Source organism: Mastacembelus armatus, chromosome 16 (assembly GCF_900324485.2).
Source record: "Mastacembelus armatus chromosome 16, fMasArm1.2, whole genome shotgun sequence".
NCBI classification, from domain to species: domain Eukaryota; kingdom Metazoa; phylum Chordata; class Actinopteri; order Synbranchiformes; family Mastacembelidae; genus Mastacembelus; species Mastacembelus armatus.
Genome location: NC_046648.1, coordinates 5,685,910 through 5,703,936, shown reverse-complemented (window position 1 = coordinate 5,703,936; position 18,027 = coordinate 5,685,910). Strand labels below are relative to the sequence as shown.

The following is an 18,027-nucleotide window of genomic DNA, read 5'->3' as shown; positions in this document are numbered from 1 at the left end:
TCCCAGCTGTGTTCATCTGGTTTCAGGGTCCCCCAGTAACATTTTCCTGGTAGCCTGAGCTACCTGCAGCCCTCACTGTCTGGTTGTGTTTTCTGCATTTTTGCATGTTTTCACATTTGTTTTCTTAATTTGCTCCTGTCTTGTCTATTTGCATGTGTTTTTCCAAGCTGCAGCGTGTTGAGCTCTCAGGGCTGCTGCAGTAAACAGTTAGAGGCATAAACACAACAACACCATGACTGGAACAAAGATATATAGCAACAACAACTGCTGTTTTCAACGGGGTAACAGACTAAAACTATTTAATCTGCACCAACAGAAACACTGAAATACTACAATACTACACTTTTGATTTAACATAGTGACCTTTATTTTAACTGTGGATGTACACGCTAAAGGTTTCTAACACACTGCTCCAACAGTTACTTTTTCTAGTTCTCTCAACGTGGAAATGGTTGACCACAGCGATGATCTGATTATACAGTTTATTATACAGCAAAACTCGGAATAAACAGCGTGAAGGATAAATCACAATTTCTGAAGCTATGTGCAAAATAAACTGAGCATCATACTTCAGGCAGATTAAATATGTTGTGCAGGTCCCTTTGCATTTACTGGGAGAAACATCTTGGATGAAAATGTTAAAATAATAAAAGTAGATATGTGTTAAAGCAGCATTAATGCCATCTCAATCATGGTGTCAGTATGAGAGGCTGCTTTCAGATCTTGGGGAATTTCATAGTTTTCTAAAAAAAAGAAATTGTATTTCTTTGCTCAGGTCTGTACAAATATAATCATAGGAGTTGGTGGATTTCCTGTAAGCTCCCCAACATGCACCCAGTGTCTCCGCCCCTCGCCCGTCTTCTTCCTGGTTGAAACCCATTTGTCAGGCATGATATTAGATTTCACTGCTGCCGTCTTCCACTTTTCTGCATGGAAAAGCACAAGGGTGGGGCAACAGTTTGCATGGCAGTTGAGGAAGAAAGATAAAGAGCAACAACAGGAGAAAGATCATAAAAGATGGAGTGAGCCATATAAATTAGGAACAACATGCACACACACAACTGTCAGTACGTTGTCACAGAAAAAACACTTACCGGCTCTTTCTGGGACATTGTTTATCTGTGAATGCAAAGCAGAATCTGTTACAGAGGTTACACACATGCAAATGTACAGTTATATTTATTACAACTCTGATTATACTTATGGTGGGATATGACTTAATATGGGATTTTAAAAACACACAAAATCTTGGACTTATTCTCCACCATGAATAGCTAAATGTCTCGTTTCAGCCTCAGCTTAATTGCACTGAACTATTTTTTCACAGGTTTCCCATAGAGGCTTGTTAACACTTACAGAGTAAAACGCTGACTCCTCCAGCCACCAACAAGCCGGTGCAGACCAGGCCTCCAATCCGTAGACTCTCATAGTCTGTTAGGCAATTAAAGTTACTGCACTTCACAATAATCTAAATGGATATGTGACACTTTGAATTTATCTTTTCGTGATCCATACAAATAAGTGAGATGTTTGTGTATTATAGAGTAAAAGAACTGGGAGACAAATCTGTACTTACTATAAACAAATGGATCTGTAGACCAAACACAAAAAGGGAAGAAGAAATAGTTACTTTTAGTATTGTGGGCATCCATTTTAGGATGATAACAATAAATCTATCCTCATGATACTGTATATTAGTGGTGGGCAGAAGATTTATTAGTGTTAGAAATAGCTTTAAAGATCTATTTTACATTAAAAGTTATTAAGAGACTTGCTGACCCAAAACTACTGAATACATTCATTTCACCACTCTGTTCCATTGTGGAGACAATGGAATATAATGTCTCAGATTTCTTCACAAACCAGTTCTACAACAAACTAGTCTCACAGGAGGAGTTTGGCCTTACTTGCTTCAGCTTCCACAAAAAGGCTGAAGAGCACTGCAAGAAAATCACAAACATGAAAGGTTAATTTTGTTGAATGGCCATTGTCTTAGCACACAGTTTACCAGGGCGGTGGTATGCACATATGTGGTAAGAGCTGGTTCTGTATTTTATTTACCTGCAATTACAGCCAGAAAGTTGAGTTGCCCCATGTTCAATACAACTAAAAGGGAGAAAACACCATTGTGAGAGAGAATAAAGAGACAGAGAAAAAGCCAAGTGTATATTTTTCCTGTCACTTTTCCATTTTCTCACACACATGCACACAGGCACCAAAGTACACATTTCTGCCTCTCCCCAGGAAGAATGTCCTTGTGGCGTGAGAGGTCAGTGTCTCGTCAGCAGGGGTGCATTCTGGGTGTTTGGAGAGTAAACAGCAGATCATTTTCTGTCTCTAGGTGAAACCCAGCAGGTTTCCAGACAACGTTACTTCACCCTCCACTCACACTGCAGAAACACTGTCATGTGCTTTACAGTATCTACAGAATTTTTCATAACACCTATTTTTCTTCCTCCCACTTTGAACCTTTTATGTAAATAGATTTTTTTCAGCTGGGTTAGTATAATGTCTCTGTGACACAGAGCAAGCCAAGCCTTTTCAGTGACTGTCCAGTTTAGTTAATAATCAGTTTTATGGTTTTACAAGATGTATTTTTGAATGGAAAATGTACAGTAATAAGACATTGTTTTCTAAAATGATCAACCTGAATAGTCTTCCTGCTGGTGTCGTGGTCTTTTTTATATCTTACATCTTTTATATCTGGTTAGTTTGAAGGTTTTTAACTAAGAGTCATCAGTCTGCCTGTTGCTGCTTGTTAAAAAGCATAAAGTATATTTGCCTGACTGCATTCTTCCTTCTCCATATGCAACTTACTATATTCACAATTAAAATATAGTAGAATATCCTGTTTCAAATATTATCAATATGGTACCATTTTTACCATATTGATAATCTGCAGGAATAATTACTTCTAAATGTCTCTGTGAGTCACCTCTAACTGACCTTGGACACCCTTCGACCTTCATGGAGGTTAGATTCACTGCATTCTGGGAAATTTGAGTTCTTCCTCCTTCATTTGTTTTGCTCCTTTTAACACAAACTAACTTACAATCATTCATCTATTATCACCAGTGTCTGTAATTTAAGCCATTCAGTGGACTGAACAACAGAGAAAACAGGTTCAGTTCTAAATACATGTTTGTAAGTCTGGCTAAAAGAGCTGATACTGCTTTGATACTGGATTTTCTATGTTCAGTGTGCAGAGATATAGTGTGATAACTACAGGCTGATTTTCTGAACATCAAATGAAAGCAAAGATAATACAGAGATCAGTTATTGTCTCATTTTTGCACTTTTGACATGATTTCTTACCGATGCTAGTGTGTCAGCAGGTTTATGCACTTTAAAATCCTCAGTCTTAAAATCTCTCATAAATCTCAGAAAACAAAATAGAAACTGGTAGAACAGAACAACTTTGGTGTAAACTGGTGATAACTTTTGTCTATTTTAGTGGAATTTTTTTGACCAGCGTCAAAACTGTTTTGTTTCACTGTACCATGCATCATTATATATACAAAACATTATCAATTAAAAAGACAACTCTCATGCACATCATAAAATATGAAACATTCACTTTTGATCCGTGAAACCATAATTCATCATCACAAGGATTTGTGGTATTTGATTGAATTAAATTTATCTGATATTTTATACCCTGATTTCTACACACACTGACCCCCAAACGCTGAATCTCTGTGCTTACCTGAGCTGATGGATCGAGGAGCAGACAAGTGCGTGTGGATGTTTCGAGACACTGTCTGGTTCAAAATATGTCTTTTCTCTTTTACCTGAATACGTAGTAACTGCTCCTCCTCTTTGTTTGGGATTTAAACTTTTCTGTGTGCATGTGTCCAGTGTAAATGTGAGATGGTTGCAGGGGTGACACGATAACATGTATAGGAAATAAGGGCATTATTCCATAAACATCCATTAATGCGTATGTGCAAAACAGAGTGAGAAACGTTTGTAATTTTCCTTACATAAAGTTAATGCACTATACAGTCTACTTACTACACTCAGTATTCTAATAATAAATCCAATACTGCTTTGACACACCAGTAAAGTCTTTATGCCAGTGGGTTTTTTTAAAATTTATTTACTGCTTGATGTCAAATGTTAAATGTTGCTGAAATTCCATAACTTGAGCTGAAAGGATGTTAAACTCCTCTCTGTAAAGACAAAAGCACTGCTTTCATTCTGCTCTGTATGTTTTAATTCCACGCTTCTGTAAAGTGTGACGTGTGAACTCCATGGAAGCCTAAAAATGGACATATGGGCCTCAGCACCAGGTTCAGCATGTCCCAACATCAGATCACACCCACAGAGCACAGGTTGAATGGGCTGAACAGACAGCAACAATAGCAAATAGAAGAAAGTAGAGATGATTTGTGTTTGTTTTGGACTGACACAGGATGTGGGGTGGGGTGCTTCAGGAGTAAATAAGAGCCAAAGAGGCACATTTCATTAAACTAATGTCAAATATTGCAAGGAAAAACCAAAAGCTCATAAATTTGTAAAAGATTTTCTAATTTGGTGGAAAATACAACTTGGAGTTGATAGACAATTACTTAATGACATTAATATATGCATGGTCCCTGTTCAGGGAGCTGACCAATCAGCAATAGGTGGGATGCCTTAAAGAGACAGCAGCTAAAAATGACCCTTTCAGAGAGATGGTGAAAACAGGTGGTACATAAATACTTTATAAGAAAAATAATGTGTTTTATAGATGTTAAAGAACGTAAGCATTTTGTAGTAGCCCCCTGAAATAATATGGGTCTGAGAATGAGTATTACATGGTCCCTTCATATTACACACTGAAGTAGCAAAGTCAGAGTCATAATAAAATCTATGAGAGATGAAATGACTAAAAGTACTGGAAGGGTTTTTGGCTAAAACTTTACAAACAGTGAAAATACGATTATTTTATTTTCTTGTTTTCCAAATGTATTCTGTAGCGTTATTTGATAGAGGGTGTGTTGTACAGTCCATTCCTTCCTTCCTGCTTCTCGTTTTGCTTTCTTCCACGTGGCCTCCATTGAATTAATTGTTCTACTCTCTGTTCCTCTCTCAGGTATCCCAGGTATCCCCCTGTTCTCCTCTCTCTGTGGAAGCAATTGCACTGTGTTGATCTGATCGTTAACAGGCATTTTCCTTTTTACTACACCTGGCCACAAGGGACAGATCGGAGTTATCTGTACTTACATTAAACTATCAGAGGAAAAATGAAATCCAGTTTTTAATGGCACAGTGCCAGTCATCCCTATAATGTGCTGTATGGGTGTCTGTCTGAGCACATTTGTGCATTGAATAGATTAATCTGTTGAAAAAATATGTGAGGGCATGCACAAGTGGTGATTTGGGACTATTTTTATCCTCCTCACAGACTGACAAAGCTGAAGCATGCATCAGCCTCTTAACATATGATAATGACAGAGGAGACAAAGAAAGGCACAGACGTAAACATACATAGTTTATTGCGTGTGTGGTTGCATGTAGGTGATAAGATAATAAAGTGGCAAATAATAAAATGGCAACTTGTGACGACAAAGAAGAGAGATACAGAATAGACAATATCTGAAGTATTAAAATGTTCATTAACTCATTTTAATGGCTTTTATAAAGAGATTTTATATCATGACTTTGGATGCACAGGATTCATAGTATTTAAAATCTAAATCGAAAAACAGTAAATCTGCAACATGTTAAGAAAAAAGTAATGCACTTCACAGCTGTGATGGACATTATTTGTCTGTTTGCTGGTGTCTGTCTGTATAAAGTGGCAGTTGGCAATAACTTGGTAGATTAAATAAAGGTCATTTTGTTCCATGACAATGGCATGTCCCTGATTGAATTAGCAAAGCTAGAAAAGACATAGAGAGGATATGCTGTGTGGGATTCTTTAACAAGGCATGTTTCTATAAAGGGTGAAAAAAATGTGATTATTTTTCATGTAAGGAGCCACTTTCCTTAGGCTGAGAACTCTGAAGTCCTGATGTTTACCATTCAAAATGCAATCCATTAAAGGAATTTGTTTTATACCCTGTGATGGACTGGTGACCTGTCCAGGGTGTACCCCTGCCTTTCACCCAAAGAGAGCTTTTGAGAAGTGCTTGAACTGCGGCTGATTTACAGTAGGGCACGTGAACAGATGAAAATGAGGAACTGATAATGGCCAAGATAAACTGAAACAGATATATAAATAGAAAGGATGAATAAATAATTTGGAAGTGAGAGCATCCGGTGAAGAGGAGGAGAATTTCATTTTAATTATGATATTGGTTAGATGTTTCATGGTGCATTATAGAAACGGTCAGGGAGATTTCCAGAGGGTGGAGTTATTTTGTACATAAATGCTTTGTGGTGTTGAGGTGGAATCAGAAATCATGCTAATGTTTAGCCGCAAGATCAGAAAAAAACTTTACATGTACATTGTTAAGGTACAAATCAAAATTGTGTTCTGCTTTAAGACAAGTTTTCTTGATCAGATCTATTCATTAATGACACAGTAGTAAGAAGCACTTTATGCTTTTTATGGCTGAAAAGTGCAACACTGTCCAGGGTATTTAAATGACTAGAATTAAAAATGATGTTCATTAAAGTGGAAAGATATGGAAGGAAGTGGTTAGGGCTTTGATGTATTATAAATATGAGTGAGTGACTTGAGCATTTCAACTAATGGCACTGGACAATAAGGTCCAACCATCCATTAGCTATATGCTGTAGAGAGCTGGGGGCGTGGGGTGGGGGAGGAGGGCTGCAGCCAGTCCCAGTTGACACTGAGTGAGAGGTGGGGTACGGCCTGGACAGACTGGCCGTCTATCCCAGGGCTGAAACACAGAAACACAAATACAGGCAAATAAGAGTCAGCAGTAGTCCATCCCATATGGCTGTGAACTGTGGAATAAAACCAGAGTACTGAAGAAAACCCACACAGACACTGGGAGAACATGAAAACTTCATATAGAGAACCAGAGAACCAGAAAACCTTCAGCTTGTGAGGTGACTACTAACCACTGCATCAGATGCAACCTACTGGAAAATGAGGTATTATTCATTCATTATCTTTACCTTCTTATTAGGGTCACAGGGATCTGCTGGAGCCTATCCCAGCTCTCTTTGGATGAAAGGCAGGGGTAACACCCTGGACAGGTCACCAGTCCATCACAGGGCCACATGGAGACAAACAACCTCACACACTCACACTCACTCCTATGGGCAATTTAGAGTCACCAATCAACCTGACATACATGTTTTTGGACTGTACACGTAAGCATGAGGGGAACATGCAAACTCCTCACAGAAAGGCCCCTGCTGGGTTTCATACCAGGAACCTTCTTGCTGTGAAGCAACAGTGCTAACCTCTCAGCCACCGTGCTGCCCAATGAGGTATTAAATAACATAAATATATGGTCATAAACCATAACCTTATATAAGGTCAAGACGACCTTATTAAAGTTCATTTTGAGAACTGAAACAGGTTATCAATGGAAACACACACACCACATGCATTCATTTGTAATATGTGGTTACTTGTCATAGTTGGAAATGTCGAGCCTTGCTAGTTAGTGGCGCGTCCTCACATGAAACGAAAAATGACCTGAACATCTAAACACACCACATTATTGTCTCATTTGATCTTTTGTTATCCAAACACAAAATGTAACCCAAAAAAAACCTTCAGGTACACAAGCTTCTATTCATTTTGTAGAGAATATGAAGAAAACAGAGACAGAGACCTATCATGGAGTGAAGCGAGGTGTAGCTGAGCAGCTGAGTCAACACGTTGCTCCATACTACTTCTGTTGTATCAACTAAAAGACCAGGGAGAATTTTGTCCTGCTGATTGACCTGTGTGTGTGTGTGTGTCTGCGTGTGTGTGTGCCTTGCTGGCTGTCCATGCTGCTCTATCAGGTGTCACAACACAGTCAGGGGAATAAAGACCACACTTGAAGTCTGTCAAAAACCATATAACTATGCATTTACAGTAATCACCAGGTCAGTTAATTGAATTCCAATGTAAAGTGTATATGTATATATAGTAGTGTAAAGTATATATATATATATATATATATTATATGACTTCAACACCAGTGGGAGGGAAAAGACATAAGTTGTGATCATGTGGTCAAGTGCATCATACCTCCATGTTGTCTCAGTTTATTCTGGCAAGGACTCTCTCTTTTCACATGCTCTTGCACATCATTGTGGCTAATGATGCAGAGGTAAGAATAATCATAGCACTTTTTCTAATATGAACGATTTTTTTCTTTTTTTTTGGAAGAATTTTAAATGCAGCTGGGCACAGTTTTCCAGGTCCATTCACTTTTATTTGGTCATCTGGATGCTAGGAGGAACCGCTGACTGTAAGCTTTATTTTATATACAAAGACAATAGGCAACAGGCAAAGAAACAAGGGTGTGTAACAGTAATGTAGTTAGTAAAAAACAGAAATTAAAAGGCAGAGTTAAGTGCTCAAACAACAAACATATGCCATAGCAAAGAAACAGAAATGCATCCCTTCAGTAACTGTGGAACCAACCAAAGAGCTACTGTACTTTCCCTTTATGCAAAGATGAGGACAGTGTGACCATAAGACTGAAACATTTACTTAACAATGCAAATTAGCACTTGAGCATTATTACTTCTAACTACTTTTAATGAATAAATGTCAAATGAAGTCATAAAAATGTATTCATTATAGATTTACCTGATCAAATGAAGAGTGTGACTGTTTTCTAAAGGGAATATTTCTTTCTGTTACAACTTACTGGCTTGTGTCCACAGTAAGTGCTGCCCTCAACTGGACAAACTGGAGAATGAAAATGAATTTTCAAATTTGGAACCTAACCCATCAATGAGCTGTCAGTCACATGAAGTAGCCCAAATATCATCTAATGTCCTATTCCTTGTTTAACTGCCTCCTGTCTGCATGTGATCTTTTTATAATCACTTACTCAGCACTTTCATAAAATGTTGAAGTGGTTGATACTATGTTAGGCTGCATATACAGTAACATGTACAAGGTTCAGTAGCCAAAGGCAGAAAGGGGAAGTGAGGAGGGCATTAGACCAGCTAAGACCTAGACCTAAGACATTTCAGTCATTCAGTCTCAAACACAGTCTTCCTTGACTTTCTGTCCATATTTAGTCCTTTGTTACTATTGTGTTCATATCATCTTCTTCTGGTTCATCACCCCCTGAAAGTAAACAAGACATCACATGTTAAATATGGATTTTCAATGTCATTTATGCCTTTTGAATTTTTACAGCAGTGAATTAAAGCACAACTTACTGAAGCACTCCTGGACGGTTTTGTTTTTCTGCAGCACAAGGTAAAATATACCAGCCATCACCAAGGCCCCAAGGAAGCCTCCAATAGTGCAGCCAATGAGAATCCCTTTATTACTCCCAAAAGCTAGGAGAGGAATAAACAGCACAGACTGAGGATGGAGACAGGCAAAAGTGAGAGAGAAAGAAAACTGGATGGAAGATGTTTGAGGTGAACACATTTTTTCCCTCCATAGTCTCTGATATTTCTAGATTTACCAAGAGGAAAACAAGCTAATAAATTAAGAATCAATAATGCTCTGTTCTTCTAAGAAGTACTATTATTCTAGAAGGACATACTGTTGCATATGCAATTTTGCTATTCATGTCGCTATCCTGTTATTATAGTATGTTTTGACTTTGCATAGATTGGTCAGAGGTGACTAAACTGGATTGAAGGCCTTAAAACAAAGTTCATGTGCAACTGATTATTCGTATATTTACATACAGAACAACATGTAAACAAATTAAAGAAATTAAACAAGTTATTTGAATATGCATTTTTGCTGTATGGACATCCTGAGGTCAGTAAAAATCAAATAGTTGATGCTTGCTTTTGCATCCAGAAACGTGTACCAGAAAGTGGTGTTTCCTCTACATGTGATATTGGCAGGCTACACTATTGCCTTAACACACTGTGTTTTGCGTATCTAGTGGTCAAAACCAAACAGAATCTATAAAATTAAAAAAGACCAGGCAATAATAGTTCATTTGAATGAGGTAGGGGATTATTCACTGTAAACATGTAGGACGGCAGCGGGTGCATCCAGGTTATTTGGCTGCTGACACACGACATGTGCTTCGTTGTCAGACAAAGAGGTTCCATTGAGGGTCCACACAGCCAGTAACTCTCTGTTCTTCATAGTACAACGTCCATAGAGAACCTGAAGAGAGAGACAGAAATGGAGCAGAGCTCAAAAAACAAGCCTGGGAAGAAATAATAAGAGAACGAAATGAATATAGTCATGGCATAAGCTGGAACAGACTGGTGGAGTGTGGCTAGTAGGTATAACTAGAGGACACAGTGAGACATGTAGAGTCAGTACTGGGACAGATGACCATGACCACCTCACCTGGGGGACAGCGTCCACTTGGCCATTAGGGCAGGTGAGGCTGTAGTTGCCTTTACTGCTGTGGAAGCTGAATGTGAGGTTTGAAGAGGCACTGGTCACTCCACAGTAAAACATCACAAGTTCACCGGCTGCCACGCTGACGTTAACTGGACGTGTGCTGTAACTGTTGGCTGTGCTTTGAGCTGGAGCAGTGAAAAGGTGTAAATGATGACATGAAAATGTATTTATTTTTCTAAAATCTATATCCTCTCTGCACCCATCTCAATTATAATCTAGCTCATTATTAAAGAAAAATATCTGGATTTTTACCTTATTAGTCTTAGTTACCTTAGTCTTTCATTTTTAATTTGGTTTTGTGTTTACTTGCAGTTTGGTTTGATCAAGGTCTGAGGTTGCACATTACTCAAGCAATCCTTGAGTTATGTGTGCTAAATGCTGAAAGCTACATGAGACTTAGCATCTGATATGTAAAGTCCCTGCTGACATAAACATTTGAATATGCTAATAAATCGATACTGGGGTTTGCTTCAGTGATTTTCTAGGAAGGGTGGAAAGATTTGTGTGTTACAAAACAATCAATGCATTTTGTTGTTTTTGATGTAAGTGCTAATAAACTGAACGATTACATGTATATAAATCTCATGTGGATGTGGTCAGATACCTGAGGAGGGGGCTGTGATTTGGAGCAAGGTCAGAAGCACCAAGCAGATGTGGAAAACCATCCTCTCCCTCCACATATCTCCTTTCCTCCGCTTTTCCATTTTTCCTCCACTCAGTCTCTCTTATTCCATAGGTTATTCTCTGGTTTGAACAACGTAAGTTCATTTATCATACAACACAGGAATACAGTGCATGTTAAACTATAAGTGTTCTTGCATGTGTGTTTTCCTTGCAAGGATTAAAACACAGAGAAAGACTTGTTGTAGCTGGTTAATGTAGCTGCCAGTATATTAGAGGTTTTCAAGTTCATCTTTTTTAACAAAACATTTAAAATGTCAAATTGTTCTGAAAGTACCTCTTTACTCTTAAAACCATGTACAGATTCAAGGCCCGGGTGATCTTATGAATTAAGGAATGCTTTACTGATTGACATCAAAAGGTTTGTATGTCACGTTTCAAACTTGATGAATTCAACAAAACTATTAGCAGATAATAAGCACAGCTGTATTGCATTTTTCTTTTTTTCATTTTCTGTACAATTTCTGCACATTAATCAATAATCATATTTCAGGCTGCAATTTAGACAGCAAATGCACTTCAGAATAGCATAGCAGGTGAGTAGGTATATGGAAATATGAGAAATAAAGCAGAATGGAAGAACTACTTGAAATGTAAAGAAATACCAATGAAATGGAAGATTATTACCACTGACACACACTCACAAAATCAACTGGAAGTTCCTCAGAAGGTCTGTTGTCAATTTCCCTATTTGCCGATCTCACCAGTGAGCCTTTAAAAATAGCCCTGTTTTCTCAAATGAACTTCTCAGAAGCGCCAGCACTTTCCGTATCAGTTAGTTTGATATTCACTTACTGACAGTGCCTCAGTAAACAATGAAGAGACTATCAGTGTCCCAACACAGTGTTGACTGTCTGCGTCATTCCATCCTCTGACTCTAACCAGGCAGGAAGGTAATGCACCTTAAGGAACGTGGATATCTTCCTGATTTACAAGACAGATTTCTGTGAATGAGAAACAGGTTGAACAGGCCTGGCCTGAGCCAAATATAGCTGCTTGCAGTAATGTCAGCTAATCATCCAAGGCTTCTTGCGGCCCCATTTACTCTGCTTCCCCTCCCCTTTCTCTCTCTCTCGCACACACATACGCAAACACAAATAAGACATATTTGTTATTCCTTCCCCCTCCTGCCTTTTCTTTCCCACCTCTTAGTCTTTGTGAATCAGATTTAAATTATTGGGTAACGACATTTTACTTTCAAATATGTTCCTTTTTCTGAAAGGCAAGTCATTTCCCCTGCATGCTGCCACCACAGCAGAAACACCAGCACTTTTCACTGCATACTTACTGTTCCTGTTACAGTGTCCTGTGTCAGTTAATAAGTGTGCTGTTTATTGTTGGACATTAAGAAAAAGGATTGTGTTAAGCTGAAAGAAGAAGATCAGATTTAGATTTTGCCTCTTGCTAAATAACTAGAATAAAGAGTTAAGCCAAGCTAACAGCTCCATGAGGCCCAACTTGGACAGTGTCATGCTTTAAGGCAAAAGGAAATGTCATCATATTAACATGCTCATAATGACGACGCTAACATGCTGACGTTTAGCAGGGTCACCCTTTTACAGTTTACACAGTTCTTAGCTTCACATGTGTGGGTTTCAATTTTAACCTGATGGTGCATGAAAAACCTGGGCTCTAAAATCACAGAATGAACCTCTCAGGAACTGAATAAAGTAACAAAGCTGATTTCATCATAACCTGTCGCGCAGTTGTCATGACATTTCACTCAAAATAAATGTCACTGATGATTTTGAAGCAGTTTTAAGTTGAAGGTGTTCTCCAGCAGACTGCATATTTCAGCATTACCTGGTTTTAGTGCAGATAGCATTTATTTCAATGGAGAAAAAAAGGCAATAAAGGAAATAACTTTTAGAAGAGAAACCATAAAACAGCAGTAGAAAAGGTCTAGACAGGATGGGGGAACAGGCGTGTCATAAGTTCCCTGTTTACAGATGAATACTTACCATCTGTTTCTATTTCATACAATGTATGTTTTTTTAATCACACAACGTGGGAATGCAGAACGTGTGATGGCACAAGAGTACTTGCATCTGTATTTTTCTGTAGGAGCAAAACACAACATGAAAAATACAGATTTAGCTTGTAGCTGTGTATAACTTGAAATGTCGCTAAATGTTACGCCCACTTACAGTATAACGCATGACAAGCTCAAACTCATCTTCACAGTTTGTGATTTGCATTGACATGGAGCTGACGATTGCATTGCTGGTTCTTCTCGTCATGAAGCCAGGTAAGGAAAGACTATTTTTGTATTTAAGAATAGATACATTTGGCTGCTATTTTGTTTCCTTTAACTGTGAGAGATTGTTTATAACAGACAAATTAAATTTCAGAAAAAAAAAGTTAATGTTAAAAACTAAAAGTTCATTATTTTATCACCACAGGGGATGGGGGTAACACTCTTCACTTTCCAAAAACCTAATTTCTGCAAAACAAACGGTTTAATTTACTCACATCTTCCTTTTCATTTCTTCCACCCCAAATGTAAAAAGAACATGCAGACGTATTGTCTTGACTTATTACTGTAGTTTTTTATTAGCAATATGCTTTAGCGATATCTCCCCACAGCTCTGCAGAGGTTGACAGACTTGCAGCACTGTGGTTTTCTGGCTGCAGCATTATTCTGTTGGTTCATTCTTGCAGAGGACCCGTTGAGATGTTGACTGAATCTGAAAATACACTGGCACTGAAAGCTTAGACTTGAAACACACTCAGCATTTACTTTCCCACTTAGTATTCTGGGAATGAATGACACAACTGCAGCTTGAGCACATATGTCTTTTCCGCAGCCGGTAAAAAAATGTCTCATGTTTCTCATGCTATGTTTCATCCCTAGCTGGTTTCTGATTGTTAAAGCCAGAGCTGTACCCATTGCATTTTGTCTGCTAGCTCAGTCTGCTCCTCCTGCTCCTCCGGCTCCACCCGGGGGTTAAAGAGGCTGTCAGAGGGCACGCTAGACGATGGGTGTCAGACTAAATAAATACTGTGCAGCCAAGCTTATGTATGGTGTTAACAGTCCAACTGCTAAACCCCCACCACGCCCTTCAACTCTTTCAAAAGAGCCCTTCCTTAATTTGGCCCCAGTTCATCATGAACTGGGCTCAAGGGCTCAAGGGGCCAAAGACAAGCAGGCTCAGTTTGTTTGCTTTTTGTGCCGTGATTCTTCTTCTACTTCTACATGTAAATGCAAAATTACTAAAATATGTTGCGTGACTTGTTTCATGATCTCTACAGGAAGCATGACTGCCAGTTGGTCAGTGACCTTTAAAGACCCAGATATTTGCGCTGTAAGGGGATCATCTGTGAAGTTCAGGTGCTCGTACAACTACGCTGATGGGGAAACTGTTCAAAAGACTGCATGGTACAAAGGGCAATCAGAAGGCGGCATCTGGAGACGTGTTGAGCTCTCTGTTCTTCCTTTGTATCAGAATCGTACTGAATATCAGGGTGACCGGCATCATGACTGTAGCCTTGTAATTCATGACCTGCAGCACAATGACACTGGATATTACTACTTTAGGTTTGATACAGACAGATATGGATGGCGTAGTAAAGCCTCTGTACATTTGTCTGTCACAGGTAAAAGTATTCTACACTCAGTGCTATTTTTCAAGTTTGATATTTTCAGCTATTACTAATATCACCATCTCAATATCTTCACCTGAGTGATGTACAGAGCTGAGTGTCAGAGTGTACCCAGTGACAGTGAGAGCAGGAGACAACGTGACTCTTCAATGTGGAACAAGTTGCCAGCCTTCCAGCACAGTCTGGTTCAAAGATGGACGTCCAGGAGCCAAACCAGAGTTCCAGGCGCAGGCAGAGGACTCTGGGAACTATATGTGTGCTATCGAAGGGCAGAAGTTATTGCGATCAGGCCCTGTGGCTCTGGATGTTCAGTGTAAGTAATGTTGACACTTGGTTTCAATGAGCACATCTGCATGAAACCAGAGGTGTTAAAAAAAAGAAGAGCTTCATATTTTTGGAATTACACATATTACAGAGTTAGATGAGATATTTGACACCATATGAACCTGTTGTTAACTGAACTTCTTATTAACTGCTGAACTGAAAACAGGGGAAGCACCTGACCTCTCAAAATGTAATATAATCTACCAACAGCAAAGCTAAATTTTACTGATGACCATTTTACATCTTGTTTATTTATGCAAACTGCCTGGTTACATTTGGGCACAGCCAGGCTAACTCTTCCACTGTCTTCAGTCTTTTTGCAAAGCTATGCCAAAGCTATGCCAACCAACTGGGGGCACTTTTGTGTTACTATATTCTCCTTGTTTAACTCTGGTCAAGACAACAGATAAGCCTATTCCCCAAAATCTTAAACAGTTTTTAAATACTTTATTTTAAACCTTTAAAAATATACACTCTGTAAGTGAATGTATATGGTACAACATGATGGTTGTGTTTTTATACAGATCCTCCCTTAAACGTGTCCATTGAGGTGAGTCATCCAGGCCCTCTGGCCAATGGCAGTGTGAATCTGACCTGCAGCAGTGCAGCTAACCCTGCAGCAGACAGCTACACCTGGTACAAGAGGACAGACTCCTTCAGCTCCAGCTCCCTGCTCCAGGTGGGCTCAGGACAGGTGCTGTCTCTTCAGGTTGTGGAGAAGTCCCACAGAGGAGCCTACCTGTGCCAGGCCAGGAACAGCCTCGGAGAGAACAACTCGACTGAGGTGCCCCTGGCAGCGGAAGAAACAGACAGTGAGGATGCATGGAAGCTAAAGCTTTTGGATGATTGATACTCTGAGCAGCTGGGGCACCGCCAGAGATTTTTGATTTTGTTGTATATATGTTTTGTAGGCCCCTTGTAGTCCTGGGCCCTTGGAATTGTCCTAACTTCCACCTGTTATGGCACCCATGCTGAGCAGTCATGTGGGAATCTTCCAATGCTGAATGCTCACATTATACTTACTACTAACTAACATGATTGGAAGGGTTTTTAGTAAGCTGAGTAAAGCAACTGCAAATCAAAATTTTATTCATCACATATGCAACTATATATCTGGAGGTAGATCAACAACCCATTTACACAAATATACAGATTTTACAATATATTTGCTGAACATTTTAGCTATATTTATTATATTTAGCCTATATTTATTATTTAATATAACAAAAACTGAGAACTTGTTAATTTACCTTCTGACAGATTTTTTTTATATCTCTCCCTCTCTCGGCAGTTGACCTTCAGATCATCCTTATTGGTATTGGAGTGAAAGTTGGTATTTTGGTGTTGCTTTCACTGGCACTTATCTGGGTTTGGTGAGTTAAGTTACAAACTACAGTTTTATGCTTTTACCAACTGGCCATGATTCATTTTGTTATGACTGTCATGAAATGTTAAAGATTTCCATGTAGAAATGTTTCCTATTTCATTTCATTGTTAAAGGAGGCACAGATGTAATTCTGCTGTGGACGAAGAGGTAACAAGGTCACACTTCTGTTTTAAAAAATAATTGAGAGTTTGTCACAAAATGTTTAACATTGTCTTGCTATGTTTCAGGAGTATGTCAATGATTATGAAAATATCAGCATCTCCCAACCACATGGTTTCACTGAAAATCATGTATGAATAAAGGCACATTCAGAGAAGCATGATGCCATTTGATACGTGAATTATCAGAAGAATCTGGTTTGTATGCAGACCTGGTACTCATCTGACTTCAACTAAGAAACACCTGGAGTAGGTTTTAGCAGCAAGGTTGTTGTCAATCTAGGATATGCTGCCCCCTTATGTCTGAAGGTGTCATATAGATCTACCAACTTCTATGTACTGAAATGAGCTATGACCAACTTCTGTATAGACTCGTGGAACAGTTAAAGAGAGACACTGACTGTGTGTAAGTGAAGATGTAGATGGAACAAGAAATTCTTTTAAGTATGGAGGAAAATGAAAATAAACACATTAAAAATAAATTGAAGCCAGTGATACTGATCTGTTGTTTGGCTATAATATATATGGGTCAAACCAAAGACCTAGATATTTGACAGAATCAGCTTTAGTCAACGGTGAACCATTATCAGAATAAATATATAAATTGGAATATGATGTGTGCTGAAGAGTATATTACAGGATTTTTTTAAATTTAATATTAGCATATTGTCACAAAGCCAATTTTGATTATAATTAAAGTCAGACTGTAAATGATTTTGTAACTGAGACAGGTCAGAGTTTGAAGTAAACCTGTTGTATACACAAACAGTAACATATCACAATACAACTGGTGTAATAACTATAAATAATTTTTTTGTAAGGTATATTATCATGGTGATTTGATTGACCATACTGTAATAGTTTTTTCATGTTTTCCATGTAATTAACTATTTTCTTTTACTGTTAAATTGAAAAATGGGAAGTACAGCGCATTTTTCTTTAATAAATGGAGCATTATACTGAAAAATGCATTGAAAAATAGATAATGCATGCATTAATTTACTCATCTGTTTTTGCTTCAGAATATGGTTAAAAATAGACCGATGAGATAAAGAGTTGGTATCCCAGTACATTTTGTAAATGGATGTCCTGGTGTTAAAGTCACTGTCCTCCCGGTTTTCATCCTCCTCCACTCTCCTGAGGCTCTGGTCAGTATCAGCTGGTGCCTTATCACACTGAAGAGTTTACTCAGACCCAAAGAGATGTGACTCAGTCTGGACTGCTAACAGCTTTTAAAGGGATTATGTCAGTATTTTCCACCACCATCTTCATGCTCATTATCATCAATAGCAAGTTTAATAGCAGCGTCAGAGTTTCCGTGTCTGCACATTACGTACACAGCACTTGGTATAGTTTGTGCTATGTTGCTCATATGCAAGAAGAAAATCAGAGGTCACAGTAACTCCAGATGT

The 18,027-nt window shown here is 38.5% G+C and overlaps 3 protein-coding genes across 3 annotated transcripts; 1 reads left to right on the top strand and 2 right to left on the bottom strand.

Annotated features, from left to right (window-relative positions):
* Positions 1 to 343: 343 nt before the first annotated feature.
* fxyd11 (FXYD domain containing ion transport regulator 11) lies at positions 344 to 3,796 on the bottom strand. Its single transcript, XM_026293648.1, has 7 exons — positions 3,707 to 3,796; positions 2,062 to 2,106; positions 1,908 to 1,940; positions 1,577 to 1,591; positions 1,357 to 1,431; positions 1,095 to 1,119; positions 344 to 926 (listed from the first exon to the last, which is right to left on the bottom strand). Exons 2-7 carry the CDS (start codon positions 2,093 to 2,095, stop codon positions 896 to 898), a joined length of 213 nt encoding a protein of 70 aa, XP_026149433.1. The 5' UTR covers positions 2,096 to 2,106; positions 3,707 to 3,796; the 3' UTR covers positions 344 to 895.
* Positions 3,797 to 8,325: 4,529 nt separating this feature from the next.
* LOC113122544 (uncharacterized) lies at positions 8,326 to 12,162 on the bottom strand. Its single transcript, XM_026293967.1, has 6 exons — positions 11,788 to 12,162; positions 11,067 to 11,206; positions 10,406 to 10,587; positions 10,069 to 10,216; positions 9,298 to 9,420; positions 8,326 to 9,202 (listed from the first exon to the last, which is right to left on the bottom strand). The coding sequence occupies exons 2-6, from the start codon at positions 11,164 to 11,166 to the stop codon at positions 9,150 to 9,152; spliced, it is 606 nt and encodes a 201-aa protein (XP_026149752.1). The 5' UTR covers positions 11,167 to 11,206; positions 11,788 to 12,162; the 3' UTR covers positions 8,326 to 9,149.
* Positions 12,163 to 13,163: 1,001 nt separating this feature from the next.
* On the top strand, positions 13,164 to 17,097 carry cd22 (cd22 molecule). Its single transcript, XM_026293562.1, has 7 exons — positions 13,164 to 13,391; positions 14,396 to 14,740; positions 14,838 to 15,059; positions 15,595 to 15,882; positions 16,362 to 16,443; positions 16,571 to 16,604; positions 16,685 to 17,097. Exons 1-7 carry the CDS (start codon positions 13,301 to 13,303, stop codon positions 16,751 to 16,753), a joined length of 1,131 nt encoding a protein of 376 aa, XP_026149347.1. The 5' UTR covers positions 13,164 to 13,300; the 3' UTR covers positions 16,754 to 17,097.
* The last annotated feature ends 930 nt before the right edge of the window (positions 17,098 to 18,027 follow it).

Coding starts and splice junctions, on each gene's coding strand:
- LOC113122544 (XM_026293967.1), bottom strand. CDS start 11,166: ATGGAAAAGCGGAGGAAAGGAGATATGTGGAGGGAGAGGATGGTTTTC. Junction 10,588..11,066: donor AATCACAGCCCCCTCCTCAG/GTATCTGACCAC, acceptor TCACTGCTCCAG/CTCAAAGCACAGCCAACAGT. Junction 9,421..10,068: donor TGCCGTCCTACATGTTTACA/GTGAATAATCCC, acceptor TTCCTCTCCTAG/CTTTTGGGAGTAATAAAGGG.
- cd22 (XM_026293562.1), top strand. CDS start 13,301: ATGACAAGCTCAAACTCATCTTCACAGTTTGTGATTTGCATTGACATG. Junction 15,883..16,361: donor GGCAGCGGAAGAAACAGACA/GTGAGGATGCAT, acceptor CTCTCTCGGCAG/TTGACCTTCAGATCATCCTT. Junction 16,444..16,570: donor CTGGCACTTATCTGGGTTTG/GTGAGTTAAGTT, acceptor TCATTGTTAAAG/GAGGCACAGATGTAATTCTG.
- fxyd11 (XM_026293648.1), bottom strand. CDS start 2,095: ATGGGGCAACTCAACTTTCTGGCTGTAATTGCAG. Junction 1,941..2,061: donor CTTTCTGGCTGTAATTGCAG/GTAAATAAAATA, acceptor ATTTTCTTGCAG/TGCTCTTCAGCCTTTTTGTG. Junction 927..1,094: donor CAATGTCCCAGAAAGAGCCG/GTAAGTGTTTTT, acceptor TTTTCCATGCAG/AAAAGTGGAAGACGGCAGCA.